Source organism: Passer domesticus, chromosome Z, assembly GCF_036417665.1.
Source record: "Passer domesticus isolate bPasDom1 chromosome Z, bPasDom1.hap1, whole genome shotgun sequence".
Lineage (NCBI taxonomy): Eukaryota > Metazoa > Chordata > Aves > Passeriformes > Passeridae > Passer > Passer domesticus.
Window position 1 is genome coordinate 38,288,582 of NC_087512.1, and position 27,676 is coordinate 38,316,257.

At 39.8% G+C, this 27,676-nt stretch overlaps 1 protein-coding gene across 10 annotated transcripts in view; it reads left to right on the forward strand.

The window, feature by feature from the left end:
* The first annotated feature begins 22,493 nt into the window (after positions 1-22,493).
* NTRK2 (neurotrophic receptor tyrosine kinase 2) overlaps positions 22,494-27,676 on the forward strand; it is a 197,375-nt gene continuing 192,192 nt past the window's right edge. For 4 of the 10 annotated variants that reach the window (XM_064404315.1, XM_064404317.1, XM_064404320.1 and 1 more), the window contains exon 1: positions 22,499-23,259. In XM_064404315.1, the coding sequence (XP_064260385.1) occupies positions 23,051-23,259 (209 nt within the window). In that variant the 5' untranslated portion in view covers positions 22,499-23,050. Of the gene's footprint in view, positions 23,260-27,676 lie in introns of all 10 variants that reach the window. The other 6 variants (XM_064404318.1, XM_064404314.1, XM_064404319.1 and 3 more) reach the window with 6 other exon arrangements.

The window sequence follows — 27,676 nt, forward strand, 5'->3', positions numbered from 1 at the left end:
AACAAATGCTGAGCAAAGATCAGAACAGATTTTTTAAAATAAGTCTAAATGAAACCTGATATCTAGAAGCATCTAAAGTTCTCTTTTTCATTGAGTTAATGCCTTATACATTTTGTATACATGTTCTGCCATACTCATATAATTATTCTAATAAAGAAATCTCAAACTTCTCATTATTAAGTTTTCATGCTTCTTATATAATTGCACTTGCATTACTACCACCTGCCTGTGAATATTTTTTCCCTGCCATTTTCTAAGTCTTTTACATACAAACCCAAAGGCTATACTCTTCTTCATCTTTAGTTATACCTTGTTTTAATCATAAACTTTTTTTTTTCCAGCACAAAAACTGTGTTTTAAAACACTCCTGAAAATTCTTACGGATGTAAGATCCAGATAAAATCTCCAATCTTCATATAAATAGTGACATGTAATGCAGTCCAGGAAAAGATCAGCCAGGTTTTCAGTTGTTTTTTTTTTTCATTTTTCCAGTACAAATTTTTATATGAATGCCTTATTTCTCTCTTTCCCTCCATAAAAGAAGAACATGATTCTTGAAAGGTAGCTTGTGATTACACTGTGTCCTGAACATCTTCCGTTTAAATGGCAATAGTGCTGGATTAATCCACAAGAGTTTGTGACTTCCTTTCTGCAAGCCTACCAAAACTCACCTCAGTTATGGAAGACCCTTGATGTAAAATGGCTCAGCGTCTCAGCAACAGCACTGAGGCAGTGATCTGAAGGAGACCAGGAGCAAGGAGTGGGTATTTGTCTAGATAGCCCCACTAACAAAGCCTGTGCCTATTGCATCACAGCCCTTAAGTGTTTGACATTCAGTGTGGGAGAAAAGGATGACTCAGAGGAAAAGTGTCCTTCGACAATATCTTACACTTTTCAAATTTCCTTGGCTATCAGGAATGGTAAAAATATGGATTTAAAAATACACATGTACACATAGCACTTAAATCCCATCCAACTTTAAAAAGTTCTATTTCTGTGATGTTGTGCTTGTATACATGTTTTTGTTTTGTTCAAGGGATGTAAAATGGAACCTCTACTTGTTTTTCTGAAGAGTGACTCTGAAGTGTGATCAATTACTGATGCCCAAATATTTCTCGATATCTGAAAATACATTTTCTTTTTCCTTGGATCCAGAGGTGATGTGAGTTCCTCTTCTGACCCATTAAAGTGCCTCGGACTGGCTCCCATATTGATATTAACTATTATGACCAGTCTCTAAATCAAGCTGGTCTAAAAATGCACTGAAGGGGTGGCTTATTGAGACATCCAATATGTTCCCTTCAGAGTGAGGGAAAACAAGGGATCTGAGAACACACAGAGTCTGAAGAAAGCCAGATGATCCCCAAGGGGAAGCAGAGGACAGCGGTGCCCTGGAGGAAAACTCTGCATTTGAAATCAGTAGAAAGTTTGTTTCCTCTCTGGGAGATTCAACCTTCATTGCTGAATTCATAATTTCTTCCTTGTTTTAAACTTCATTTCAAGACCCTTTGATTTCTAATTTAAGTCCAGTATTTTAAGGATTGCAGAGCACCAACTTTTCTTTTTCTTTTTCTTTTTTAATTTCCCCAAAGCTAAAATGGTTTATGCAATTAAATGAGGTGTACAACCAAGTGTTTAGCAATTCCTGAGGTAGCAGGTACTTGGCAAAGCATCTGTCACTTATCTGTCAAATCTTTCTTACAGTGCCTTGTGATAGCTGGTTGTGCAATTAATAGCACACAATGGGGAGATGGAGAAGGAGATCACCAGAGATTCCTGTATTCTTTTGATCTGTCACCCTTTGTAAACCATACACACTGATGTTCAACTGTTCAACATTTTATTTTTATGAACAGGATTTTCTAGGACCCTGCCTCTCCTTCCTAGCTTGTAACCCTCTGATCTGAAGAGAGTTTGACACCTCTTTCACTGTTGGTTTCTGAAAATAAGCAAGTGTGAAATAAGGTAGAAATATTTTCTGCAATACTGCTATTAAATGTGGATATTAAATGTAGAGATCAGAGTCCTTGTGATGCTAACACAGCTTCTCAGCACTGACTTCCCAAAGTTCCTGTATGCTGGATACACAGCCCATAGGTTAACTCCAAAGTTTATGCATCACACCTTGCAGCCAATAAGTGAAAGTCATTGAAGAGGCAACTGCCACCTCTGATAAACACAGCTGAGGCATCTTTTACTTTACCAATAAGGCTGAGTCCTGGAGCTTGTACTTCCTCCAAGCTCTGTTATTTTACCTGACTGCATCCTCACCCTGGTCCAGAAGAGGCCCCGTGTTGCAGCAGCCATCAGAGCAGTGAGGTCTGGGTGTTCCACCCAGCAAGGTGAGCCAGCAGTGAGGCAGCAGAGCAGGGCTGGCAGAGGTGGTGGTGTCACCAATGAGAGCCCAGGCATACGTCCTGTGGTCCCACCTGGTTCAGTGCAAAGGGTTGAGGCAATATGGAATAATACGAAGTGGGATTTTTAAAGGATGTTTTCTGCTCTCCCTTTCTCTGTCCAGTCTTTAGTCTATGGAATGTGTGAATTCAACAGATTCTGCTAGATCAGAAGATAAGGCTACCACAGAAAGTTCCCTGAAGATAAAGGGCCTCTCTCTTTATCCAGGGAAGATGAAGAAGTCCTAAGACATACCCAGGGGACAAAAGGTGTGGGTTTTTTTTTTTTTTTGTTTTGTTTTGGTTTTGTTTTTGTTTTTGTTTTTGTTTTTGTTTTTGTTTTTGTTTTTGTTTTTGTTTTTGTTTTTTTCTGAATGTTGTAGAGAATGCTTGGCTCAGGCCAGAGCATTGTACCTACCTTCAATTCATGTTTCTGTAGTAAACATGATATCAAATGTAAAAGACAACACAAAAGAAGGCAATTTACAACTGGCTTCTAGTCGGAGTATTGAATAGTATATTTGCTCTAAAACAGGAGCCACTTTGAGTCAGCTGGAGACTGTCCAATAGTTTTAAAACTATGTGCTTAGTTCTTATTGCTTTTTAAAGCTATTACAAGAGAAGCAGGGTATTAATCTATTTTTATTAAAGGCAGTATCTGTGTGTATTCAATTTCCACAGGCCTGAGGCAATATGTTACTACAAACATGATAAGTAATTTCAGTGAAGCCCTTAAAGAAGATATTAGTTGTAAGAATTCCTTAAAAACCATTTATCCAAAACTTATTTAATGTATATTTGAATGTATAACTGCAGGAGCAGATACCTCTGTAACTTAAGAAGCAACTTAAATCTCTGTGGATCCAGTCTCTTAGAAAGAGTAGTATTGATATTTTGGCTTTATGTCCTATAATTGCTAAAGATAAATTTTTACTTCAGTGTTTGTAATAAGCTTTATAGGTATTTGAGCACAACTGTCCTGTGCTTGTGTTCGATAAGACTATATTACTGGCAGCACCAGACAGAGCAAATAGGTCTGTAAAAATCTGAACAAACCAGACACATTTGTAGATGTAAAGATAGCTTGCATGCTTTAAATTAATATTTTTAAAGTGAGTTGACAGTTTCAGCTATACAAAGAAAATTCTATCAGTAATGCAGATTTTTTTCTTTAGAATAGTGTCTTGGGGTGATTTTATGATGATAGCTTATTCCCTAATAATCTGTTTTATACCCAGAAATGGCTGCTGTACTTTAAGATGAACCAGGTGGCAGGACAGGAGACTGGGAACCCCCGCCGGGCTCTGTTCAAACCTTGCTCTCTCTCCGGTGTGCTCAGGCTGCGGTGTGGACCGGGACCCTACCTTGTCCCTTTTGTTGCATTGGTTTCTGCTAGCTTGAAGCAAGAAGTTTCTTCTTTTCCCCTTCCAGTAGCTTGGAGGTGGTACTGGGAATCCTCTCAGTGGCTTTTAGTTTTTTTTTTTTTTAAATTTTGATCCATCTAGGGAGCTGGCGGGGGCCACCCTGAACCCAGGACCTTGGGGAAGCAGAACCAACACAAGAAAGGACACTAAAATCTACCAATTTTGCCTGCTGTGAGGAGACCAATGCCAAAAATCCAACAGGTTCCCAGCTGCTGTGTGAAATTTTTTTCTCTTCCTTCCCCTGAGACAAAGGGGGCCAGCTCCCACCTTTTCCTCCCGGCCACAAGGTAAGGTAAGGGTGCAGTGTAAGGTTCAGTTTTTTTCCAGTGCCTTCTTGGTATCTTGCATTGTAAATAAACAGTTTATTTTTTTTTTTTTCTTTCGCTTTCACCCACTGATATTCATTTCTCTTATTGGCTAAAAGGTATTGCTGGAGCCCTTTTCTTTAGAGAAAAAGCACTCTTTCCAGTGTGTTTTCTCCTAAAATTTGTCTCTAAACAGAGACAAATGGCTATGTAGTCATGTCAGTGCATCTGTACAGCTTAATCTGTATTCTTAAAGTAAAATGGGCATATGTGCTATTGGCAAGTTTGGGTGTCACAAAATAAGTAGTACAAGCACCAGGAATATGGAAAAAGTCACTGTATTCCATTGAAATCTAGCATAGGATTAAAGTAGGGCACTAAAGCTAAGGAAGTTGTCAAGCTAAAGGATACAGGAGATGTTTCTAAGTAATACTGATGGCTCTAAATCTATCTTTAAAATTTTTTTCTTACACCCTGGCAGTAGAGTAAATGTAGACCTGTGACCATGCCTGAAGATGAACCTGCTAAGGATGTGCTTTTCTGCGCTTTGGTATTCAGATCCTGTACTAGCTATGGTCAAGCCTTGCTTCTGGAAACTTTCTTGCTGGTGAAACTACAGGAGGTTAACAATGACAGGTTGTCCTTCTTCTGTTGTAATTTCTAACAGAGAAAAAAACCTCTGTCCGTCTTAGATGGTATTGTTTAATCCTCCATGGATAACTGTTTCATACTTTGGTCTCAGTCCTTAGAAGTAAATTACACTAATTGATTTGAGGAGTTAATTCAAGGACCAAAGTGCAATTTTAGTCTTAAAAAGTAACTAAGCAGGATAATCATCTTGTTTTTTCAGTGAAAATTTAGAATTTTCCACTCAGGGCTCCAGTTTGAAATTTGACTGAAATACAGTAATTCTCAGGCAGGCAAGCTCTATGAAATACAAAGTGGACTCAGGTTTTTACTAAGTTTCTTTAAAGTATCTGTTTTATTATTAATATGCTTTTAATACTATCTCTCTGATTGTTTTAAAGACTGACTATAAATTAAGTTAATGCAAAGACATTAAAAGGCTGCCTTTTAAATTTTTAACAGGAATAAAAATATCCACAGAGCATGGACTGTATTGAACTATCTGGATCTGATCTACAAACAAGCGAATACCATTTCACACTTTGTTTTAAATATTTTCTTGGAAGTCACAGATGCTTCTCATTTGTATTTTTGTAGCCACTCTTTCCTAGGTGCTCTAAATATCAGTTAAATGATCTTTTAGAGGTTTCCAAAAAGTTAAGGACAAATTTCCATCCACATGAAAGATACTGAGAAAATGAAAGATGGAGATTAATTAATTTAAATTGTAGTTAATCCCCTCAACAACTACAAAAACAAAAACATCAAATAAAACTAACGAACCAGACTAAACCAAACCCACCCCAAAACCACAAAAAAATTCCCAACCCTTCCCAAAACATATTGGAGAAACGGAAACAGAGGAGAGAAAAATAAAGTAGCTTGAAATACTGTCTTTCTTCTCTAGCAGAAAGCTGTAATGGACTTGTGTGTGGGAGATCAGACAGCTACAGAAGCTGAGCTGGGTAGTGCCTCCGTCCTGGCCCTGGTACAGTGAAAGCTGAGGGAGAGACAAACTTAAGGCAAGAACAAAAGTGAAGACATCGTGTCTGGTGATGCTGACTGCTCTGACAAGAGAAGAGATAACAAGGCCATGGCTTGGCAAAAGAGTTTAACAAGGACATTACCAGCATAAGAGGGATTATTGAGAAGATTGTGTTTCTAAAGGGGACTAAGACAAAAGGGTCTGAGTGGAAAATTTCGTATCAATGTAGCGACCTATAAATACTGGTAAACTGTGTAATAAACTGGCTTTGCTGTGCTGGCATAGCAGAGTCCGTGTCTGTCAATCCCTGCAAATGGTGCTTACTGTGTGAGAAAGCATAGATTTGCCTATCTGGCTGCCTGGCAGGGCACTTGTGGACTAAAAACTGTCAGGAAATTCTGATTAGATTGTCAGCAGTTTGAGATGTGACATTTTGGACTGGATTCATCATCTGGCTGTGTCTTCATTCTTCAAATGAAGAAGTGAAAAGCCAGTTATCTCACAAGGTGAATTTGACTTTTAGCTGGTTTATACTGTATTACAGTTGTGAAGTGTAGGAACAAAACAAATAAATATTCTTGTCTACTTAAAGCAAAACTTTTTTCCATTGTTTTCTTATTTTCTTTTTCTTTCTGTTTCATATTTAGCTGTTCAATCCCATAAGTACAGGAGTTTTGCATAGCAGAACAGTAACTTTTTTCACTCACATGAACCATTATTTTGAAAATGTAAGTCTCTTAAAACATTGCATTTGCCACATGTATATTATAGTTGATAAAATCTCTTTTTGCTGATTTTCTTTCAAATAAGAAGCAGTGAGTTAATAAAGTTTTCTTCATGTTTTTAAAAAACCACACTCAACTTCTCTTTTCTTTCTTTGAACAATGTAGAGCTCCAGAGCTTTAAGGACATGGGATGATATTGGTGACTTCTAATATGATCCGCCTTCCTTTTCAGATCATTCTCCTCATCCTGAACTAGTCCACACAACTACGTGTGAACTCAGAAAATTCAGAGGTCTAACATCACAGGCTTGAAGGTCTGCAACACCTCTCAGCTATCAGGATTTGTGGAAAAATGTTGGCTGTCACTCCAGATCTCATAGCTGAATCTGGAGGATCCCAGCTGCTCAGCTTTGTAACCTGTTGGGATAAGCTATGCCTCAAATTTCCTTTTCAAATATGAAAAACAAACGTGGGGAGGACACTGTGCTGTCCAGTGTCTGGAATGCATGTGTTGGCAGAAGAGCAGGGAAGTGTGCCTGCAGTTTCTGACTAAGAGATGACCCAAGGGATCTACTATTGCCCTAAATGGATGCACTACAGAGCATGCATGTGAGTTATAGATGTTCCTAATCAGTCTAATCTAATCTGTAATGGAGAAAAAGCATTTATCCTTTACTATCCCTCTGGAAAAAAAGCTGCATGTTTACACACATGTGATTTGTTCCTATGCACCTATGATTACAGATATGAGGGTATGCCACACCTTACATATTAACAGGATTATTGACTAGGAGAAACAGTTAGCAAAACATAAATATTCTTGGCTATTTGATTGCTTTGGCAATCAAATCTTTCTCTGCACGTTAGATAGAACATGAGACATATCCAGGAAACTGAACCAACTTATTTAATGAGCTGCTTTATTAAATTTTTACCCTAAAAACAGCTAAAAAATAGGTTTCTTCTCTTTAGAAATTAGAATCTCTATCCAGCTCAGAGTAGAAGATGACTTTGAAGACAAAACAACAAAGTATGGCAGAGAAAAGATACTTCTAACTATTGCAGTGAAACATGGTTATAAACAGAATTGAGCTTCATTTTCTTTTCTTTCTTCTTTTCAGTTTGGCTGTAATGAGCGGTGTTCAGAGTTCATAGATTGTTTTACACTGCTGATGAGTCAAGACAACACAGGAGAGCTTCTGAGCTGGGACCTGCAGTAGCTTCCAAGTGTGAGTCATAGTCACTGGGGTGTCTATTCTCTGCGTTTTCTGGGAATCACAGAGTCAAGAAGGCTTGCCACAGACATCAGCTTTACCAGGAAGTCCTGATCTAAAACAAAAAAATGACAAAGATCGAGGGTTCATCAACCAACAGGAGTGCAGACAGCTTCAAAAGTAACTGAATTTGGACTCTGAATACTTGGCTGAGAGGAGACAGTAAGTATTATTCACTCATTTGTTATCATTGTTAAACAAAATGCCTAGAAATACACAATAATGGGATAAGTGTGAATCTATCCACTGTGCTCATCCTGGGAAATAAATGAATGAACATATCCTGTTACAAAAGAGCAGAGATATGAGAGGAGCATAAGAACTTCTTACTTCTATTGAGGAATTACTGGCAGCTACTACCTCTTAGCATTGTCTGCTGCAATCTTATGCAGTTTACACCTTGCCATCAGGTACCCACTAATGTAGTTTTGGTGCTTTTCATCCCCGAAAATTGAATAATTGGAGGGGTTTTGTTGTTTTTACCCTACATCAGGAATCCCAACAGTATTCTTCTACTTTCTCTTAATGATGAGAGCTTGTGTCTGTGCCAAGCAATTTGTGGTATAATTTGTAGGAGTTGTATGCTGTCCAGAATGTGCTACACTAATGCCTCATCTCAAGAATGCCAGTAGTACAGTGACTTTCTTTTAATTAACTGTGATGTCAGCTTCATGTAGGAGGCAAACTCACAGCCTGTGAGTTGAATCTCTAAATTTCTGATCCAGGAAAGAGAATCATAGCATGTAAAGGCAAGCAGTATTTGATATAGTTACAAAAATTTCCATGTGTTTGCTCTCTGAAGATAGAAACCTGAACAACACTTGCAGGAACTTCTATGTTTTTACTGCTAAAAGGCCTGGTCTGAACAGAATAATAAGAATACTGTGCACACAAAGCATAGGAATTTGCCATTAGAAAATCAATTTGCTGAATGGAGTTTAAATTGTCCCAAATTATTTCTAATATTGAAAGAGAATGAAGTACAGGGATGGAGAAAAAAAATAGCAATCTATTTGGAGATGGTGTTCATTTCTCATAGTTTAGGCGAATCCTATATGAACAAGTTAAGAAAATTTAGAAATAGAGTAACATTATTCTCCAGAAATTTGCAGGAGAATATCACTGGTTTCACACTTCTCCTGTCTGACTAATATTCAATTCTGATCCTTCAAAAGATGTTGAAAAGTTTCTCAAAGTTTTCAAGTTGCAAAACCATCACAATTCCCTCAATAATGCACAATTAGGCATGTTGTTTCTATGGCTATGCTGCAATCCTCACCTCTATAGTCTCCTGAGAGGAGTAGCAGAAATATTTTTCTTTGGAAATAACTTAATGCATGGGACAAAATGATGCTTTTAGTAAATATTTAATTTGCAAAAAGGGGTAAAACTAAAGCAAAACCAACCATCGAAATGAAAGATATCCAACAAAAGAGTTCATTTATCTGAACAGTGACCCAGTTAGTTCTTGGTTTGGTACCTGGCTCAGAACATAGCTGTGTTTTCTTGAGAAATTACTAGGCATTTATTTCATGTGCCTTGATGATCACTCTGAATTTGGGAACTGTGACTTGTGAGCCTCTGGATTCAGCTAGGTCATACTTATTATTCTGGCAACTCTTTCTGACAGGAATTCTCATGGGCCCACTGGTTTTGTACTGGTTACCCACTACTCAACACCAAGACTAAAAATTACATTGGTGAACACTTGGAAGTGCCTGGAATTCAATGCCTTAGGCAGTTGCCCTCTGTTACAGGGGATAATCTCTGCAGTATTCCTTCAGCCTCACAAAAAATATAATTAAATGGCTAAAACTTCTGCAAATTTTTTCCAAGTCTCATTGTGATTCTGGATCTCTTCTCTGGTACCAGGTAACACACTCAAAGGGTCTTTCAGCTGACAAAATGAATGATTTACAAAGTCTAGGATTATTCCAAGACATGTATTTGTTATTTATATTCACCCTTTCTAGGGGTCTTTAAATTGCATAGAGCCAACCTCTTCTTTCAGCAATCCAGCAATAATATTGTTCCTGTTTTCAGATACAACTTTTCTTCAGAAATTACCTACATTTTGAAGCAAAAGTAAAAACTCTTCTGCCTTGATTGCTCACCTTCATATGGAATCTCTCTCAAAATACAGTATAGCTTCTTTTGCTTTTTATGCTAAAAAAATTTATTTTGTAGATTGGAGTATCAACAATTCCGGATGACAATGTCCATAAAACATAGATGAGAAGTAGAATCTAATTTCTGTAGTTTGCTATGACATTTATAAGATTGTGCAGCTTAAATATAATGATATGGAACATTGTTTCATGTTCTGTTTCAACAAAGTAAGATGTTTTTAGTAAGCAAAACTGGCAAGTGGAAATCTTTTCCTTGAGATGAGCTAGATTAACATCTTCAACACCCAGTTACATCTTTTTGCTTCAGCTTGTTTTCAGAGGGGTTACCATGACACAAAACCAGGGTAACTTGTTGTTGAGTCAGGCCTTTTGTCTTACTGTATTTTTTGTGAAAGCACAGTTTTTAGCACCATTATTGCCAGACAAAGAGATAATTACACGGTTGAGAAAGATAGTTTTGGACGCTCAGCACAGTCTGACTTACTCCAGTGCCCCAGGCCTCTATTAAGAACACTCCAGCATTATTCCTACGTTTACATTTGGCATACTACTCTTATTATTTGCTTTATTTTCCTTTAATCAGGGTTGAAAATGCTATCGTATTCCCTTATTACTTTACATTTCTCACAGAGTGCTGTCACACTCTGCAGTCAAAAAGCATGAAAAACCTCAAAATAATTGACCTTCTCAGACTGAGATGGAGCTTAAAAGTCAAATGGTCAATTAAGTGCCTGTAACAACACATTGAGCAATTTTTCAGTTAGGAACATCCACTTTCACAGTGTCTGAAATCATCTGGGCCAATGTTCACCACATAAATAAAGTTAAAGGATGTTCTGTGAGATAAGATCACATTCTATAGCGCAAAGACACACAAGAAGTGGCATAAAAAATGGAGTGAACTTCACTGAGAGATAAACTGCTTCTCCATTTTCCCCCCTCATAACTCCAAAAAGGCAGTATTAATTTTCAATGGAGGAAAAAATCTGAAAAATTCTGATTCAGCATAATGGCAAACAACTTTTGACTCAGCCCTGAATTTACACAAACGTGAAAATTACTTTAAAAAGAAGTGCTATGTCACAGGTTTGGTAATTAGAAGATGATATTGGGCACCACCAGGGTAAAAGGCTAGAACATTAGCATGCCAGTGAAAGTCTATGCTTTACAGCAGAGTTTATACTGCTTTGTTTGATGTGACTTTAGATGTGCCAGGTGTTGGTACATCCAACAATATTCTCATGAGAGACCATTCTGCAGCCAACAATTATCACTCTGGGGCAAATGGTCTCCACTCTTCCTTGCCCTTGCCAGCTTGCCATCTGAACACAGGTGAGTCAGCTCTGTGTTCTGCTTTGAGGTGTCTTGGTAAGTTCTCAAAAATGTTCTTGATTTTGCAGAGCAAAATCTTGTGTTTAGCCTCAAGGAGGAGACATTTTCAATTTTTTTTTTTTGGCCTCACAATACTGAGGCAAAATCCCCATTTTCCAAGTTGTCTCAAGTGACAATTGAACAGCTTCCTCATTTTACCTGAGTTACCAGCATGGATAATGCTCAGGATGTGCAGACAAATGTGTTAATGCACATGGTGACTCCACAAAACCACAGTACCTTAAGAAATGGAAGAAATAGTATCCATTTTAAAAAGGCACTGCATGCTTTTTATACTTTTTAATCAATACATTGGTCTTCATATGACTCTGAATTCTCAGGAATCATTCTAAGCAATCAGAACAGGAACTTAATCCAAAAGCAGCAACAGTCAGAACATATTTTCATGGCTGCTTCTTTCCTTGAAGAAGGATGTGATTTCTGTTTTGTCAGTTTTAAAGGGTTTGCATCCTTGTGCTTATGGTCTGCATTTCTAGGTCAACAGAAGTAACACAGTGTGTTTGTGATCTTGGATAGCTTTTACAAAATACTAGTTGTACCAGTGACTTCTGAGACTGTGCTACCACACTGATTCTCTAAATACCATAAATATATTACATAAGCTTTTTAGACTACAAAAATGCTTGGGAAGAATAATGCTAATAGTTATATATTATTGTAAACAAAAGTGTTTTGTGTATATACTAGTCTATTACTAATTGAATCACAAATGCATGTTGCTGTACCATCACTTATCATTTGTGTTACCATTGTTTATTTTTTCTGTATCTTATCTTTAAAATTAAATACAAATTTTACAAATCCAGGTACAACTAAGGAAGCAAGGCAAACTATTTATTTTAATTTCAGGTCAAAAGACTAAAACAGAAAAAATTAAGCAGTCCTACAAGTATTAAAAACCTTGTCCAATTTGCATATAATCTTAATGGTGAGTTTTGCATATAAGTTTTGCACATCATCTTAATGATGGTGTTCTTAGTATTTCCTTCCTTGCTTTTCAGAATAGTAACATTCTTTTCCACACATGCCTAAGTCTGCCAAGTGGAAAGAGCTCCTGAAACGAAATCTGAAGGTCTGCATTTTAACAATAACAACCTGAAAAATTTTTTTCAGCTATGCTAGATGTATTGTGTCAACTCAATCCTGGATTTTTGTTAGTCCTCTCACCACATAGAAAGTTACACTGAAGCTGCAGTGAACTTCCATGTACCCAGATTTAACAAACCGCAGTAGTTTTCATCCACTGTACTTCAGTCCTCTGACCCACATTCTGTGGTCAGTTAATAAATTGAGTCTGTAAGGTGGTTTCACACTGAGATTGAGTAAGGATGACAAGGAGAGGGACCTACATCAGTGGTTTCCTTTCACAGTACACTTAAATACCATCAAATCCACAATCAATGGCAATGCACACACATGTTTAACAAAGCTTTTAACCTTTTAGCCATCATGCCATCTGCCTTTCAAGAAATACTGCTTGTGCTTCAAACAAGGGATTGTGTCCATCCTACATTTTCTTATGACTAGAATCTCTGGGTGGATGGAGGCCTGGAAATCTCTTCAACTACTCCACTGCCTCTCAAAAAAAAAAAAAAAAAGTTTTAGGGACTGCTATGCAAGAGTCATTCCATGAAACAAATCCTATCAAAACACCATATATAGTGATGGGAAAGACTAACCTTTTCTCAGTGACTCCTCTTGAGCTGCCCAAGATCTAATGTGGGTACATATGCAACATGAAGTAGGACATGCAACTCCTTCCTTTAAAGAAATGATAGGAAAAAAACCCTTGTTTTTTTTAACATAAGTACCTCAGCCTTCAAGAATAGTCACACAAGTGGCAAGAAGTGGAAAGACCAGGGACACCTGGACCATGCTTGGTGAAGCCCTGTAATCTGCATTGGACCAGCAACTTGGGATGCCAAAAGTAAAAGAGAGATTTACACACATCCAACTGTGGGTAACTATTACCTGTACTAAAGGGCAAAACCAACACATGAATTGGATTTGGCCACCTGTGAACCCTGACTTTAGAAAATTATACTTCTCTACAGAATACTGGGAAATCCATGGCTGATATGATGGCACAAAGCTTTAATGAGGCATGGTTATGTGCCAAGAAGAAGAATGCTGCACAGAAGATGTTTCATTCTGAGTGTAGGAGCTAAAAGAAAATTAATTGTGGGGTTTTGAATACTGGTGAGGACAGTAGACAGGAAGAAATATTCCTGGGGTAGATAAATTAACAGGAATTGGCTACAAGAACATGAGCTTTTAGGCTAGATTTCAGAAATTACTTTGCTTCAGGAGGGCTCTGCTTCATTGGTTAAAATAGGTTGAAGTATTTGAGTAGCTGGGATTCAGCAAGAAAACACCAATCAATTATTCTGAAAGCATGAGAGTCCCCAGGGGCAGAAACAAAAAGCAAAAACTGGTCTGTTACAGGTATGTGTGTATTTGTCTTATAACACACTTTGTTGCTGAACAGTTACATCTTTGGCAAAAGAATTCCACTACATGTAGACTTGATGAAGAATCATCTGCTTGAATCAAGATGAAAACAAAATATTACTGGCTATTAGTCAGTGAAATTAACCTTGTAAATATACAAACTGTAATGGAATGTGATACACATGAAATTGAAGGGGATTTTGCTCATTGTTTTTCTGGAGAATGTTCTTTCATATCTCTTAACTTCATTGACAGAGATAAAAAATGACCTGTAATCAAGAAATATTTTTGGATGGAATGATCAAGGAGAGTCACTTAAATATATGCATCTGGAATAAAAGCTTCCACATCTGGGTAGTCACCTTGCAATCAGTAGAGAAATTGGTACTTTCAGGAAATGATCCATCTGATATGGATCAGACTTTAATGTAGGGTGAGATATTTCAACCACTGTCCATCTCTCCCGAGTAAATTTAAAAGAAACATAGAGTTACGATGTGAAATTCTACATTTAGTAAGATAAATCCTGATGCTAAAGTCCGCCTCTACTGCTAAGGAAACTCTGTCTTCAGAAGATTCTCCAGGAGAGATCTTCAAAAGCAGATCAAGATGGGCACAGCTAAGAAAGGCTGTGTTTATTTGATGTCAACAGGTATGAGGTATGAGGTTTGATATCAAACTTCTGGATTTTTTCAGCTTCTTTTCTAGGTGTGAGACCAAATAACTAACAAAATCAGAGAATTTTTTACTGCAGAGATAAGTGGTCAGTGGTACTTGTAAGGAATAAGTCAAACGTGTCATGCCAACCTCATCTCTTAAGTGTGGGGAGCAGTGAATCCACAGAAAGTGTTTCTTTTCCTTGTTACAGGGTGAGTTCATCTGTTTTTTCATCTGCTTGTCTCTCAGCTGGGATGGACTAAATTCTGAAATAGCTGAAGAGATAAAAGATCTAGAAAAAACCTGAACACTGCAGCTAATGTGCCACTGGTGTTGTTAGTTACCTCACCTATATATTTGTATTTACCGAAAAAGTTTAGAAGAAGGCCTATGACATGAGTGAGGTGTGGCATCTGACAGTATGGAATCCCTGGAAGAAAGAGATGCCATTAGGAGATACTTCTGATGGGAACAGATCCCAAAAAACATTGCCTATGTAAATGCCAAGTAAAAGTACCAGCCTCTGAAGAGAGAAGGTGATCTTCAGGTAAGATTCGTAATAAAACTGCAAATGGTGGAGGAAAAACAAGTATTAACTGCCTTATGCTGATGAGTTTGATAGAAGGTCCTTTTTGCCCTGTAATTTGTGGAACAAATGTTCAAGTGAAAATACATTTAGTGAAAATTTAGGCATCAACATGGAGTGTTGACAAAAAAAAAAACCTCCAACAATAAAAAAAACCACAGGAAGACAACAAAATCAAATATTTTGGACATGAATAGAATGCACTAACAAGAATTTTCATATATCTAAGAAAGATAATCTGTTCAAAAACCTAAAGAAAATTCCACTGAAAGCAGGTATAAACTTTTGCTACATTGTAACTTCAAGCTAACAAATGATACCCCAGGTAAGGCAAAAAAGTACAACCCAACCAGGATTTAACTGCTGAGGACTAAGCAGTGCATGACAGGTAAGCTTTAGTTAAGGTGATAAGAATTTTTCACAACTTCATTTTAATGACCTAAGATGTAAGGTGAATTCACATTAAATAACTGAATACTGACAGCATTCATCAGGTCAGCATTGTTTCCAGACAGAATTGTATTTAATGTGCTTAATCTAACTGTTCCAGCTGCTTGCCTTACCTAGACATTTGACTAAGGTACCAAACCCACAGTGATTTAAGCTAACACCTTCAAAACCCAAATGTTTCCAGACTTTAAACTTTTTTTGCATTTCTTGTCACCAGAATGATGACTATGATCTCTTTCTTTGACTCAGAGGCCCTAGACAATATTGTTGAACTTAGAAAACTGACACCAAATGGTGCTTCTGTCTTAGCTGGACGTGACCATGTGAAAAAACAATGTTATCTCAATCTTGTGAGAAGGATTTATAACTGATGATGGTACATCTTAAAATGTCTCCTGCTCTGTATGGTTGCTGTGGGAAACTGAGTGGAAGTACCATAGAAACCTGCAGAACATTATGTAAGAGAGTCCCTCATGCCCTGTGAGCAATTCTAGGTGTTGTGGAGAGGAGAAGACTCTGTAGGAAAATACAAAAAGATCAGAAAATCTTGGTGGCCACTAAAGGCTGTGGAAACCATAGAAAATAATCAGCAAGGGAGAAGCTTCATAAGTAGTTGAGGCAGGGAGAGGATGTAGGGAGACATCCTCTGGAAAAAGTGTTAAAGGGATCTGCACAGCTTCCATGCTAGACTGTATTCTGAAAATAATCTTGAATCTTGAGGGAAGCCTCCAGAAGATAGCAGAGTGACTTTGCAGCAAACTTGTCAATATGTCCTTTTAAGTCAGGCCAGAGAGCAGCTGTCAGCATCAAGAGATGATTCCATAAACAGTGAGTGAGATAGACATTTTCTGGGAGCAGAATACTTTATTGTACTGCAAAGAAATTACCAGGCTTTTTATAAAAGTTTTCCTATTTTCTTCTTGCTCAGTCTTCAAAAGAGTTAATGTCATGTAAATTTTTCTATTGTATAGAAGCTGCACAAGCTATGTAAAATATAACTAGACACAGGAAGAGTCAAACAGGAAACAGAAACTGTTAACAGGTATTACATTTATGTGTTATTAATCTCTAGTACCAATATCCTTTAAAAAGGGAAAGAAAATTAATCATTGTCCTGTACATGTGATTTTCAGTTAAATGAAGATTGGATTTACCAAGACATTCACAGTATATTATCTATAAGTGGAATAATTACCTCCATTTACAGCTGCTATAAGAACCATCAGGATCTGTCAGTCCTAAATCAATCAGTTGGAAGCAATTGATTTCTGACCTTCTAGGTCTCTCCTGGTTTGACTGCTTATCACTGCTCAAGGCTGTTATCTGTGCCATTGTGACAAGAGGCAAGCTCAGACACCATCAGTAGTTTTGGAACACAATTACTGTGTCCTCTGTATGCTATCAACAATGAACACAGCCATACAAGCAGTATTTCCCCTTGGAGAAACAGGCCTTATAATGAGATTTGCTCTCTGTTAGAATGAAACACTAACTAGCACAACCATGATAAGCATATCTGCATCAAAACCTAAATGATATCTATCTTGAGCATTAAATTACAGAGCTTTCTTTCTTCAGGTCCCTGTATTTGCTGTGGCCTAGAAGGACAAGGACTTAAAAATCATTACCACAAGCAGTGCAAAATATTATATACTCTGTGTGAATGTAAATGATGAGAGCAGCTGTAACTCAGTAACTTGTGCTAAATGAAGCTAACTTGCAATGTTCCAGTAACTAAATTTTCAGATGACTGATGATTTTAGATCTTTTAAATTAGTGTACTGGAGACTGGGGTTTGGGGAGTCTTTCTTTGTCTTTTTTTTTTTTTTTTCTTATTTATCTTATTTTACATTGACTACTCTAAAGGAAGATTCAGAATATCATTGGCTCAATGTGGCCAAAAAATCCTTACAGTTTGGACAGCTTTTAAATGGGAAGAAAACTCAGAACGGGCTGTCAGATTTTTATTATGGTGCCATTCCTGTCGAATCCTTGTAATTGGAAAGACAAGCATGATTTGCACAACAAAATATGTATGTGCAAACAGACTTGTAGAGAGTCAGCTGAGTTATCTGAGGAAGAAATTACATCTATGAACTGAGGAAATCCATGCAATTGATATAAACTTAACCTGAACAAACACTGTTTGGAAATAACCCAGCAAAATAGAACATTAGTGCTGATCAGTTGCTTTGAGATGTCTGTTGCTGAAGTCCTACAGGTAGGCTCACCATTTATGTTTGCTACCAGGCATCCAATGTGGTAAGTGCATAGCTGCAGAGTCAAAAAGCTGCACTGTTTGTCTGGCTACACAGAGACTCACAGGCGTGGTGGATAAGATAGGCTGATGCTGAGGTAGGAGCTCACAGTGACAATATGAAGGGAAGGGAGGGGCAGGGGTACAGGACAAGGCAGGGGTGAGGAGGAGGGGAGGCCCAATTTGGCATGTGGTGGAGGAAGATACCTTCCCAAGTCTTTTTCAATTCTACCACCTTTGGGATGATGTTTGCATTCATGCATTACCAGAAAGGTACTGGTGGAATCCTGTCAGACAGAAGAAAGAATGCTGACTTGTACTTCAGCAGAAAAAGGACATCCAATGGTCCTAACAAGTATTAGTTTTACTATCCCCTCAAAAAATACTCTAATTTTGTTTATAAATGAGAAGGCTCTTTCCATCCAGTCTGTGATGTGATTTCTTATTGATGAAAAATAATGCTGGTCTCATAGCAAATGTGACCAAGCACAACCAGAACACTGTGATTAATACCTTGAGCCATCAAACAGACAGAGATTTTAGGATGAGAGGCTGGATATCCATCAGGTCATGGGGGAGACCACAGATTCAAAACCCTCTGGGGATATGAAAAGTGGCTGTCCATGGTATGGACAGAGTCTCTAGGAGAGTGATTGTCCTTTTGAGAAGACCTCAGGTAGATATCTCAGGCAATATTGAACTGGAACCAAACAATTAAATCTTCAGATCCTCTATGGATTCCTTGTTTAATAGAAACATGGTAGTTAATAAACTTTTCCTTTCCAATTTGGTCTGTTTTCTCTCCTTCCCAAAATAAAGAGATGTGCTGATTTTCTTGAGCACAAGGTGGCAGGATTCAGCTTCACTTTAAAGCCAATGAAGGCTGAGCGGCGCTCCAAAGTGATAAGGTAAACACGCTATTTGCATTTTAGGAATGCAAAATGAGCCAGGACAAAGTAGCTAGATAAATCTGCAAATAGGTGGGACACTGGAAAGATTAAAATGCAGGCTAAAACACTCGGAGACTGTCACATATTTGGAGGAAATTCAGAAAAGTGTAGTATGGAAGCCAAATTTTGCCATTTAGGGAAAAGATACAGGATCTCATGTAAGAGAAGGTACAGCTCAGAGTAGCTGTCAGCCCAAAAGATGCTGTCAAGTGGAGTTCATAGGCTTGCTCTGAGTCATAGTACAAACGCGTGTCTTTGACCACAGTTCTAGCTTGAATGCAAGAGCATCTTCATGTGAAAAGTTTCATGGGAATTGGGATATTTCGCTGGAAAACAAAACGTTTCTGAAAAGATCATAAGGTCCCATGAACTTTCCAACCTCTACCTCTTACAACAGCTAAAAAATCTCAAACTGTAAGGAAAGTTTAAGCAGTTTATTTCTGCGCAGTTTTGGTAAGACTGGTCTTTGAGTACACATTCCTTTGGATGGGATAGGATACCACAGCACACACACTAATTATGTGGCCTTTACCTGTTCCCAGACTCTGTGGTATAATTCCTTATTCCTCCACCTAAACAACAGTACTCTCACAAGGAGCCTTTGAGTTTTCAGCTCCTACCTATTTTCCAAAAATACATGTTTAAATCTTTACAGATATTTACTATAATTCCTATGCTGTGACACATTCTTTATGTATGGGGTATGAGTTAAAGTTTCAAAAGTTTTGAAGTAATCACTCAACTTCAGAACAGCGATTTCAAGCAAACGGTGAGTTTTTCAGAATCTTCAGGTTTTCCTTATAATATATTCAGATGAATGTTTTCCCATAACTTTATCTATGTCAGTAAAATAAAAATGGGCAAAGAAACATGTATTGCAAAGGAACTGGGAAGTCATTGATTTGTTTTCACCTACCTAAGGCAAATATCTTTACCAGCTTGGAAGAGGTTTACCTCATCTGCTCTGAGAAGGCTCTATTACTCAAGATTGAGTGTTCTCTGAAGTGATCTATTTGCTGTGCTTAACTGTCCTTTTCAAAAGTTTTCATGATGTCAAACATGAATCTGCCTTGTTGTAAATCAAGTATATTAATCCTTGTCCTATCCTATAGAGAAAAAATATTACCTGTCCTTGTTACATATTTCAGGGGTGTTATTGAACTTCCTGTCAGACTTTCATGAACTGAAGAAAGTGAGTTCTTTCAATCTTGACTCAATTCATATTTTCTAGCCCTCTGATCACACTCTATAGCTTTGTAATATTATGAAGTCTTTGCTATAATTTTACCACCCTCAGGATGATGTTTTTTCCTGTAGCATTACCAGAAAGCTACTTGTCTTTAGTGGTTTAGTTGTGGCTCTTCCTTAAATACTGATTCATATTGTGGCTCTTCTTTAAGTACTGATTAATAGGAAGTACTTGAGCATTTTAATTCTCTTCTACTTTCTTGAATCTATGAGAAAAAATATGCACAGAAAACATAGAAATAAAACTTCTCTATGTAGAAATGAAGTAATGATTTACCACCAAATTTCTTTGTACAGCTACTCTCTAGTAATTCTAGAATTTAAAGACTCGAAGCAGGACCTGTGCCTGTAGAAAGGGCTGCTGTTTCCCCCAGCAGCCAGCAATGGTATTTCTTGATGGAGCATTCTGTATCTTTCATTTTGACAACTTTGGTGGCCTGAAAATATGACACTTTTAGTTTGTTTCTTCCCACATTCTTCTCCCAGTCAATTTTGGTAAAATACTAATTTTAGGGAGAAAATAGATTCTTAACAGTATTTGGCAATTTTACCATCATATTTTCATGCCTGGTAATTTTTGACATTGTCAAATAGAAATCTATGCGTCTCAGACCTTCTAAGATTACTGTACAGTTCAGCAACACTGAACTGAAAAATATTTTGAATTGCAGCAAACATAAACTGATGTTTACCACAACAGGTACTCTTCTCCAAGTGTTGACTCAAGCTTTATTTAACACTGGTCTGCAGCCTTATGATTATACGACCTGGCCTACAGAACTTTACTTTTTCAACACTATTGAATTATCTAATTAGCCAATTTGATCCAACGGCATGGTTTTATCGAAAACTTCTTTGGCAACTCCTCAATTTCACAGATTCACAGAAAACAGAGATGTCTGTGAAAGACTAAGGTTCACTATATGCTGATTAGTATATATGCTGATTCAGTATATATGATTAGACTAATGTGAGCTTGTTGCCATAGGATGGCTAGGAGAGTTAAAATGGTATTTATTGCCCTAAAGAGGTGATATCTTTGTGTTCCTCCAGGGGAGAGAGAGGGAATAAAGCACATTTTCCAAAGCTGTAAGAAGACTTGGCTGGAGAACAGTAATGCGGGTGTTGCAGCAAATTACAGGTTTCAAAATTTCTATCCTGTATTAAGGCTCTTTCTCAAGGTTTTTTCTAATTTGACTCATATTGCAGTTTATGCTATTAATTTTTCTTTCTCTTTCCTCCAAATTCTTTAATAATCACCAATGTTTTCCTCTAGAAATTGCTGCATGACATTTTAATTTTTCTTGTTACCCCTCCATAAATATTTTGTTCAGAGAAATACTTTACTTCAAAGTGCTGAACTTCATAGAGCGGCAGTATATTCGGAGTATCTATACAACAATTTTACTTAAACTTCAAAACTTTGGTTAAAGGTATAATGACTGACAATTCTTTTGATTTAGTCTGCATTTGTTGATTTATGGGGAGGTATATTATTTCTGTATGGTGTGTTTCAGTTAAGTATGGCTATGACTTTCTTAGTAGGATGTTCTTTTAATGCAAAATCAACCCATGCCTGGCCTACAAAGCCACCTGGTCAGATGTGGGTTTTCCTGTTAGCCTGAGCAAATGCAAATGGAATGGAGTGTGTTTTCAATTAGTAAGTGTCACGTCAAATTGATTCCCAAGCACCTTCTAACAACGTATTAACTGTTCATTCTGTACCTTTGTAATAGGAATTCTTTCTTCTTTGATTCGCCCTTATTTAGTAACTTCAAAATACTCACCTGGGTAACTAGGTAAGAAAGGACCATCAACATCTTTATACTTAATGGTGAGGTGGTAAGTGAAGAACCTGTTGTCACAGGCGAAGGACTACCTGCCATGTGCCAGGACAGAAGCACAGAATCTCAGAAACGGCAGTGGAAGAGCATCTCAGATCAGCTGGTCTTTGCACCTGCGAATACGTGACACACGTATGTCGCTTCAGCCTCGATGTAGGGGAATGGTAACTACTTCTTGAGGTGCGCCGTGTGCCGTCCCAGCCGGGCCTGGGTGTGGGTGGGCGCGGGCAGCGCGGCGCCCCGCGGGCCGGGCCGCGGTGCACGGCGGCGGCGGGACGCGCGGTGGCGCCTGCGGAGCGCTCAGCGCGGGGCACTGCGGCGGGATCCGCTGCACCGGCAGCGCTGCGGAAACCCGCAACCGGGGGTGGGGGCAGACAAACGAAAAGCAGCCCCGACCGCGGAGCTGTCAAGGCGAAAACAAGGCATTTTAGGGTCTCTCATCCGTCGTCTCCCGGAGTTCTGGCACGACGCCCGTTTATCACCCGGTGGCGAGCTCCCGCCCTGGAGCATGCCAGGTGCCTCTCGGCACGGTGCCTCCGTCCTCCCGGCGGGGCACACAGTCCGCGCAGGCGGCGGCGCGCTGCCCATCCCGTGGGGTGCGTGTACGCCTGTATGAGTATGTGTGTACATGTATATGTACGTGCGAGGCTGAAAGCTCAAGTACGGACTGCCTATTGGTATCTGCTCTTCGGCACCCTCCCTTTCCCCCGTTCCCTCCTCCTCCTTCCCTTTTTTTTTTTTTTCATTTTTATTTCAGGCTCATTTTGTGGAGTTTCTGCCCCTCTCTGCGTCAGCCCCACGTCACTTTGCCGGCAGCTCCCCGTCTTGGGCTGGAGCAGGAGCCGGAGCGGCTTTATTATCAGCTGGAGGGAGGGAGGAGGAGACGGTGCATAAAGGGGCGAGCGCGGAGCTCTGAGCCCCGCCGCCGCTCGCTGCGCCTCCCTCGCCGCCCGCTCGCCGTCCCTCCGGCGGGCAGCGGCCGCCCGAGCCCCCGCAGATAGGAGCGCAGCCTCCGCCACCTGCCCCCGCCGCCCCGCGCGTTTTGCAGCATCATCGGCAGCAGCCGCGGGGGCAGGCGGTGCCGCTGTCCGCCCGCGGGGCTAGGGGCAGGTGCCGCGCCGCGCCGGAGGCCCCGCTCGCCCCTGTGGCCGCGGCGCGCAGCTCCGGCGCCCCGCGCAGCGCCCGGGCGGTCCGAGCCGCGGGGCGCCCGTGGCTGCGGCTGCGGCGCGCCCATGTGAGCCCCGGTCGCGGCGTGCCCGCCCGCGGCGCGGAAGGCTGCGCACCCTCCGGCCGTGCGCGCCGGCAGCGGCGGCGGGAGCAGGAGGAGGCCGTCGGGGCAGTGCTGGAGTGAGCATGGTGTCCTGGCGGCGGAGGCCGGGGCCCGGCCTGGCGCGGCTGTGGGGCTTGTGCTGCCTGGTGCTGGGCTGCTGGCCGAGTGCGCTGGGCTGCCCCGCGTCCTGCGGGTGCAGCTCCTGGCGGATCTGGTGCACGGGATCGTCGCCGGGCATCGCCTCCTTCCCCGTGCCGCAGAGGATCGCCGAGGGCGACAATGTTACCGAGATGTGAGTACGGCCCGGGGCCGGGCGCGGGGGCGACGGGCCGGAGCAGGCGGGGGAAGCCGCGGGCGGGGGCGGCGGGGAGCTGACCCACGCCAGAGGCTTTTGCTCCGCGGGCAGATGCGGTGCTGGAAGCCTAAAAGCCCCGTGTGATTTTATTTGGACGCGGCTTGCCAGAGCTGCCGCCGCCAGCCCGTTTAGAGGATGAATCCTAATTGTTCGCGATGCAGGTCGCGGGCACCGGGGCGGGGGTCGGCGGCAGCGGGACCACGGGGCAGCCGGGCAGCGGGACGGGCCTGGGCTTCGCCTCCGACCGGTGCCCCAGCTGCTGCCGCGAGCTGCGCACCGCTCAGCCCGCACCTCTGCGGCGGCAGTAGGTATAAAAGGAAGGGCTTTTTATATTTCTTTTTTTTTTTTCCTTTTCTTTTTATTTTTTTTTTTTTCCTTTTTTTCCCTTTTTTTTTTTTTTTACTTTTTTTTTTTTTTTTACTTTCGTTCTCTCTGCTTATCGCTGCGAACCAAGGGTATTAGTGGGTGGTTTGCCCTTCACCCCAGATTTCTCATGTTTTGGTAAAAAAAAAAAAAAAAAATAAAAAAAAAAAAATAAAAAAAAGTAAAGGAAGTGATGCGGCAGAAAGTGACAGCAAACTGTCTTTCATACCCTAACCATAGGAATGCGAACCTGCTTTGACCTTCTCAGTGGAGGTGGTTGGAAGGGAAAAATACAAAACCTGCAGAGGAATGAACATAGGACTGCTTGTCAGCAGTTGGGAGGGAATTAGACAACCCTAATTAAGCGTGAAGAAAAAAGTTTTTTCCTCTCTTTCCCATGTGGAGCTTCCGTCCTCGTTGGCCTCAAAGACACAATGCGATGAGGGAGTTCTGTAGCTTTTTGTGTTAAATCCGTCATAGTTTCATAGTTCCGAGCACCATGGCATTCATGTCCATTGCCTAAGCAAACCTCTTGCAGAGCAAAAAATTTTGGATACCGGGTGTATAGATGATAGATCTCGGGAAAAACCTTCTCAAGCTGTTTTGTTTGTATTTTCCTACCCCTGTTTTTGAATTGCTTTCTGTGACATTTAATGTAAAAGATACCATTATATTTGCCCCAAATCTATACAGATTTCTCACTATTTGTGTTCTCCATCCTTCTTCTGTTTTTCACTGTTTTTCAATGTCTTTTAGAAGAAATAAAAAAGTACTGTGCAATACTGTGTGAGTTTAGATTAAATTCTAGCCCTTGGGCTGCATTCCTACAGTTCGTTGAAGTCAATTTGCTGCATTTCCCTGCATTTGCTTGGGGGAAAAGCTGGAGGCATTAATTTCTGCTACTCATGTATGGCCTACCTTTGGGAGAATTTTTAGGACCTGTGATAAAGAAATGAGTCTTTCTGAGTTATAACCGTTATTGATTCAGATGTTTTTGTAGATTGCTTAAATAGAAAAAAAATACTTTGAGCTATGCATCTGTGATCATTTTTATAGGCTTTGGTAGCCTTTTTATCCACTGCATTCTGTTTAGAAGTAACAGGGCAATTTTTATCTTGAATTTAATCTCTGGTGTGAAAGGCCAGAACAGAAAACACATATTGTAAATATGTTTTCTTCCATGATGAGCTTAAAACATGTCTAGTCATTTTACATTGATACTTTTGGCTTTAATTTTTATGGGTTTTTAAAGCATCATTTTCTATATTGCTCTTTTTGATTTTTACTGTATCATTCTGTGACATTGCACATTGTTTTGTTTGGTGATCTAAAAATAATTTTGAGTCATGGATTTCTCAGGAGATGCTGTTGCACGTATTTGAGATGGTATTTTCATGTGTGCTTTTAACATAAAACACAGGGACCCTTTAATTAGTTTATAGACAAATTAAAAATTGAATTGCAGTAGCTGTCATATTATTTCATTGTTTGAGCTCAGTAAACACTAAGTACGTACAGAAGCAGTTCTAATACAGTAGGTACAGATTGTGAAACTGTTTATAACACCACAGATCTTGCTTAATTCTAGCTAAGAAACAGGTTTAAGAGACTGGATTGTTACATTTCACTTAGCTTCAGCGTAGCTTCAGGCCTGTTTCTTCTTTTATGTGCTCTGCAGATACATTCCGTTGGTCTCTGGTGGAATTACTCAATTACTCTTGGTATAAATAACATGTAGAAAGCATAAGACAATTAATTTGAAGAATTTATTTGCATGTATTTCGTGAGTATCTATTGAAATCAATCCTTCGCTTGTTGGTTACGTCCTGGTCTTGACAGGAGTGCAGTCCTAGGCAAAACACCCACAGGCACCCAGGGCATGGATCCTGAGTTCAGTTCTTTACCCCAGACACAGGCACTGGGAGCGCTGGGATAACTGCATGGTCAGAGTGTGAAACCCATGGTGGTGCAGAGGATTGGCTCTGGGCCAGGTGGGTGGCACTGAGCAGGCAGGATGTGAGTGGGCAGCCAGGGTTTTCCACTTGGCTTTAAGAGATGGAAAAAGATGGGATGGTGCAGCAGGAATAACAGAGATGAGGTACCATGTATCTGGCAGCCACCAGCACCTAACACTCAGGTGTTTCACTGTTTTGGTCCACAGGTGGATTGTGCTTTCGAGTTTATAAGCAGTCTCATCCTAGTCTAGCTATTTCTTGATTCCTGCTTGGATTCAGCATCCAAATCTATGGAGAGGGTACTTCTGCATCAGCCCTATGAAGGCCAGCTGCTGAAACTTGGTGTGGGAGGGCATAAGATTATTTATGCCTGGTGCTTTCTTAGTCATCTCTCTCACTCTTTCCCTTCCTGGCTGTTTTTGCATAGTGTTCTACTACAGTAAATGAGACAGATTTTAGATTTGCCCGGTTGGTTGAGATGATGGTCTTTATCTGGAAAACAAGTACTGGTGCTTATCATAACAGACTGTACTTGTAATAATTGTCTGGTCACTTTGATATTATTTGAGATAAAGTGAACTCCAGAGTGAGATTCTGCGTTAGTATAAATGGTATCAGTCATTGATACATTAAAAGCCAAGGACCAGAGTGACAAAAGCAGAATTACTTTATCAGTTTTGTAAAATCCATGCATTGCAGACACAATGGCAAATAAGTCGGCCTTGTTGAGATCACTCATACGAAAATATTGATAGGATAGTAAAAGAGAAATTTTTAGAGTGGTCAGGACTTGTTGTAAAAGGACCAGTGTAATATTTTCTCATTAAGGAAAATGTATTGCTGTTGTATCTCAGTGTACATGACTCTTCAAATGACTTTGATTTAAAAGTGACATCTTGCAGTACAAATATATTCCTGGCCTAGCTTCACAGTTCTGCTGTCAAGTCATTAATATGTTTACTTATGGTTATTCAGGCGAATGAGGTTTGAAATTAATTGGTGTTTTTCAGGAAGAACGGCGTGCCAACAAAATAGTAGGTGACTTTTAAGCTCTTGCCTATTAAAAGAGAGGTGATTGTGTATTGCGTACATTTTAAAACCACAAAATAAATTTCTAATGCAGTTATATAAAGCACTCTAGAATTGTTAATAAGTAAGACAGGATAAGTAATTTATAGAGTAAATTATTTAACAAGTCATGTGAACATGTACTAAAAAAAGAGTGTGTTTAAATTCATTGAAGCTCAGAGCTGTTGGTATTTTGAGTCTTTTTCATTCTAGATTTTGAGACTGTTGTAGATTTAATGCCATATAAAGCTGTCTATGAGGCTCCTCAGCCTCTAGCCCCTTCCTCCTCAAAGCAACTTCTGGCTGTGCATCATTGCATGACTTGGCTGGATTGAGAAGTTATTTCTGGTGACTTGGAATTGTATAATAAAACATGAGACACCAGGCTACAAATTATTAAAGGCATTTTGGACAGTGGTGATGTAATAGCTTCATTTAGAAATTTGTCCTTTTTTTTTTTTTTAACTTCCTTTAAAGGTCTGGGTAATTGGTTAAGGTGAGTTAAAAGTAAGCACTGTGAAAATCAGTTTTGTAATTTTTAGGCTCTAAAAATACTCCAGGATCACAAAGCACTGAATTTTATATATGTTCTTTTCTTTGCTCCCGGGGAACCTTTTGTATGTGTTGTTCTAGACATTGCCCTTCTGGTTTGTGAGGACTAATGGGGCTCCTGAAGGTTTCCACTGAGGCTGTCTCAATCAGACAGAGACAAAACAGCTCATGAGGCTAAGGCTGGAAGAGAGCATCATCCTTCAGGAGGCAGTCAGTGTTGGGCAGGGTGGCAGGAACACTTTCTCCCTCAATATCTTTGGTCACTCAAGAGTTTTGAAAAAGGTTGGGATGTATATAGTGCAATGAAAGATTTGTTCTTGAACACATTGTTTTCAAGAAACTTCCATTTTTTCCCATACTAATGAGGAAATAGGGCTTGGCAGTGCAGCCTGCGATATCTTTAGGATGGCATTTTC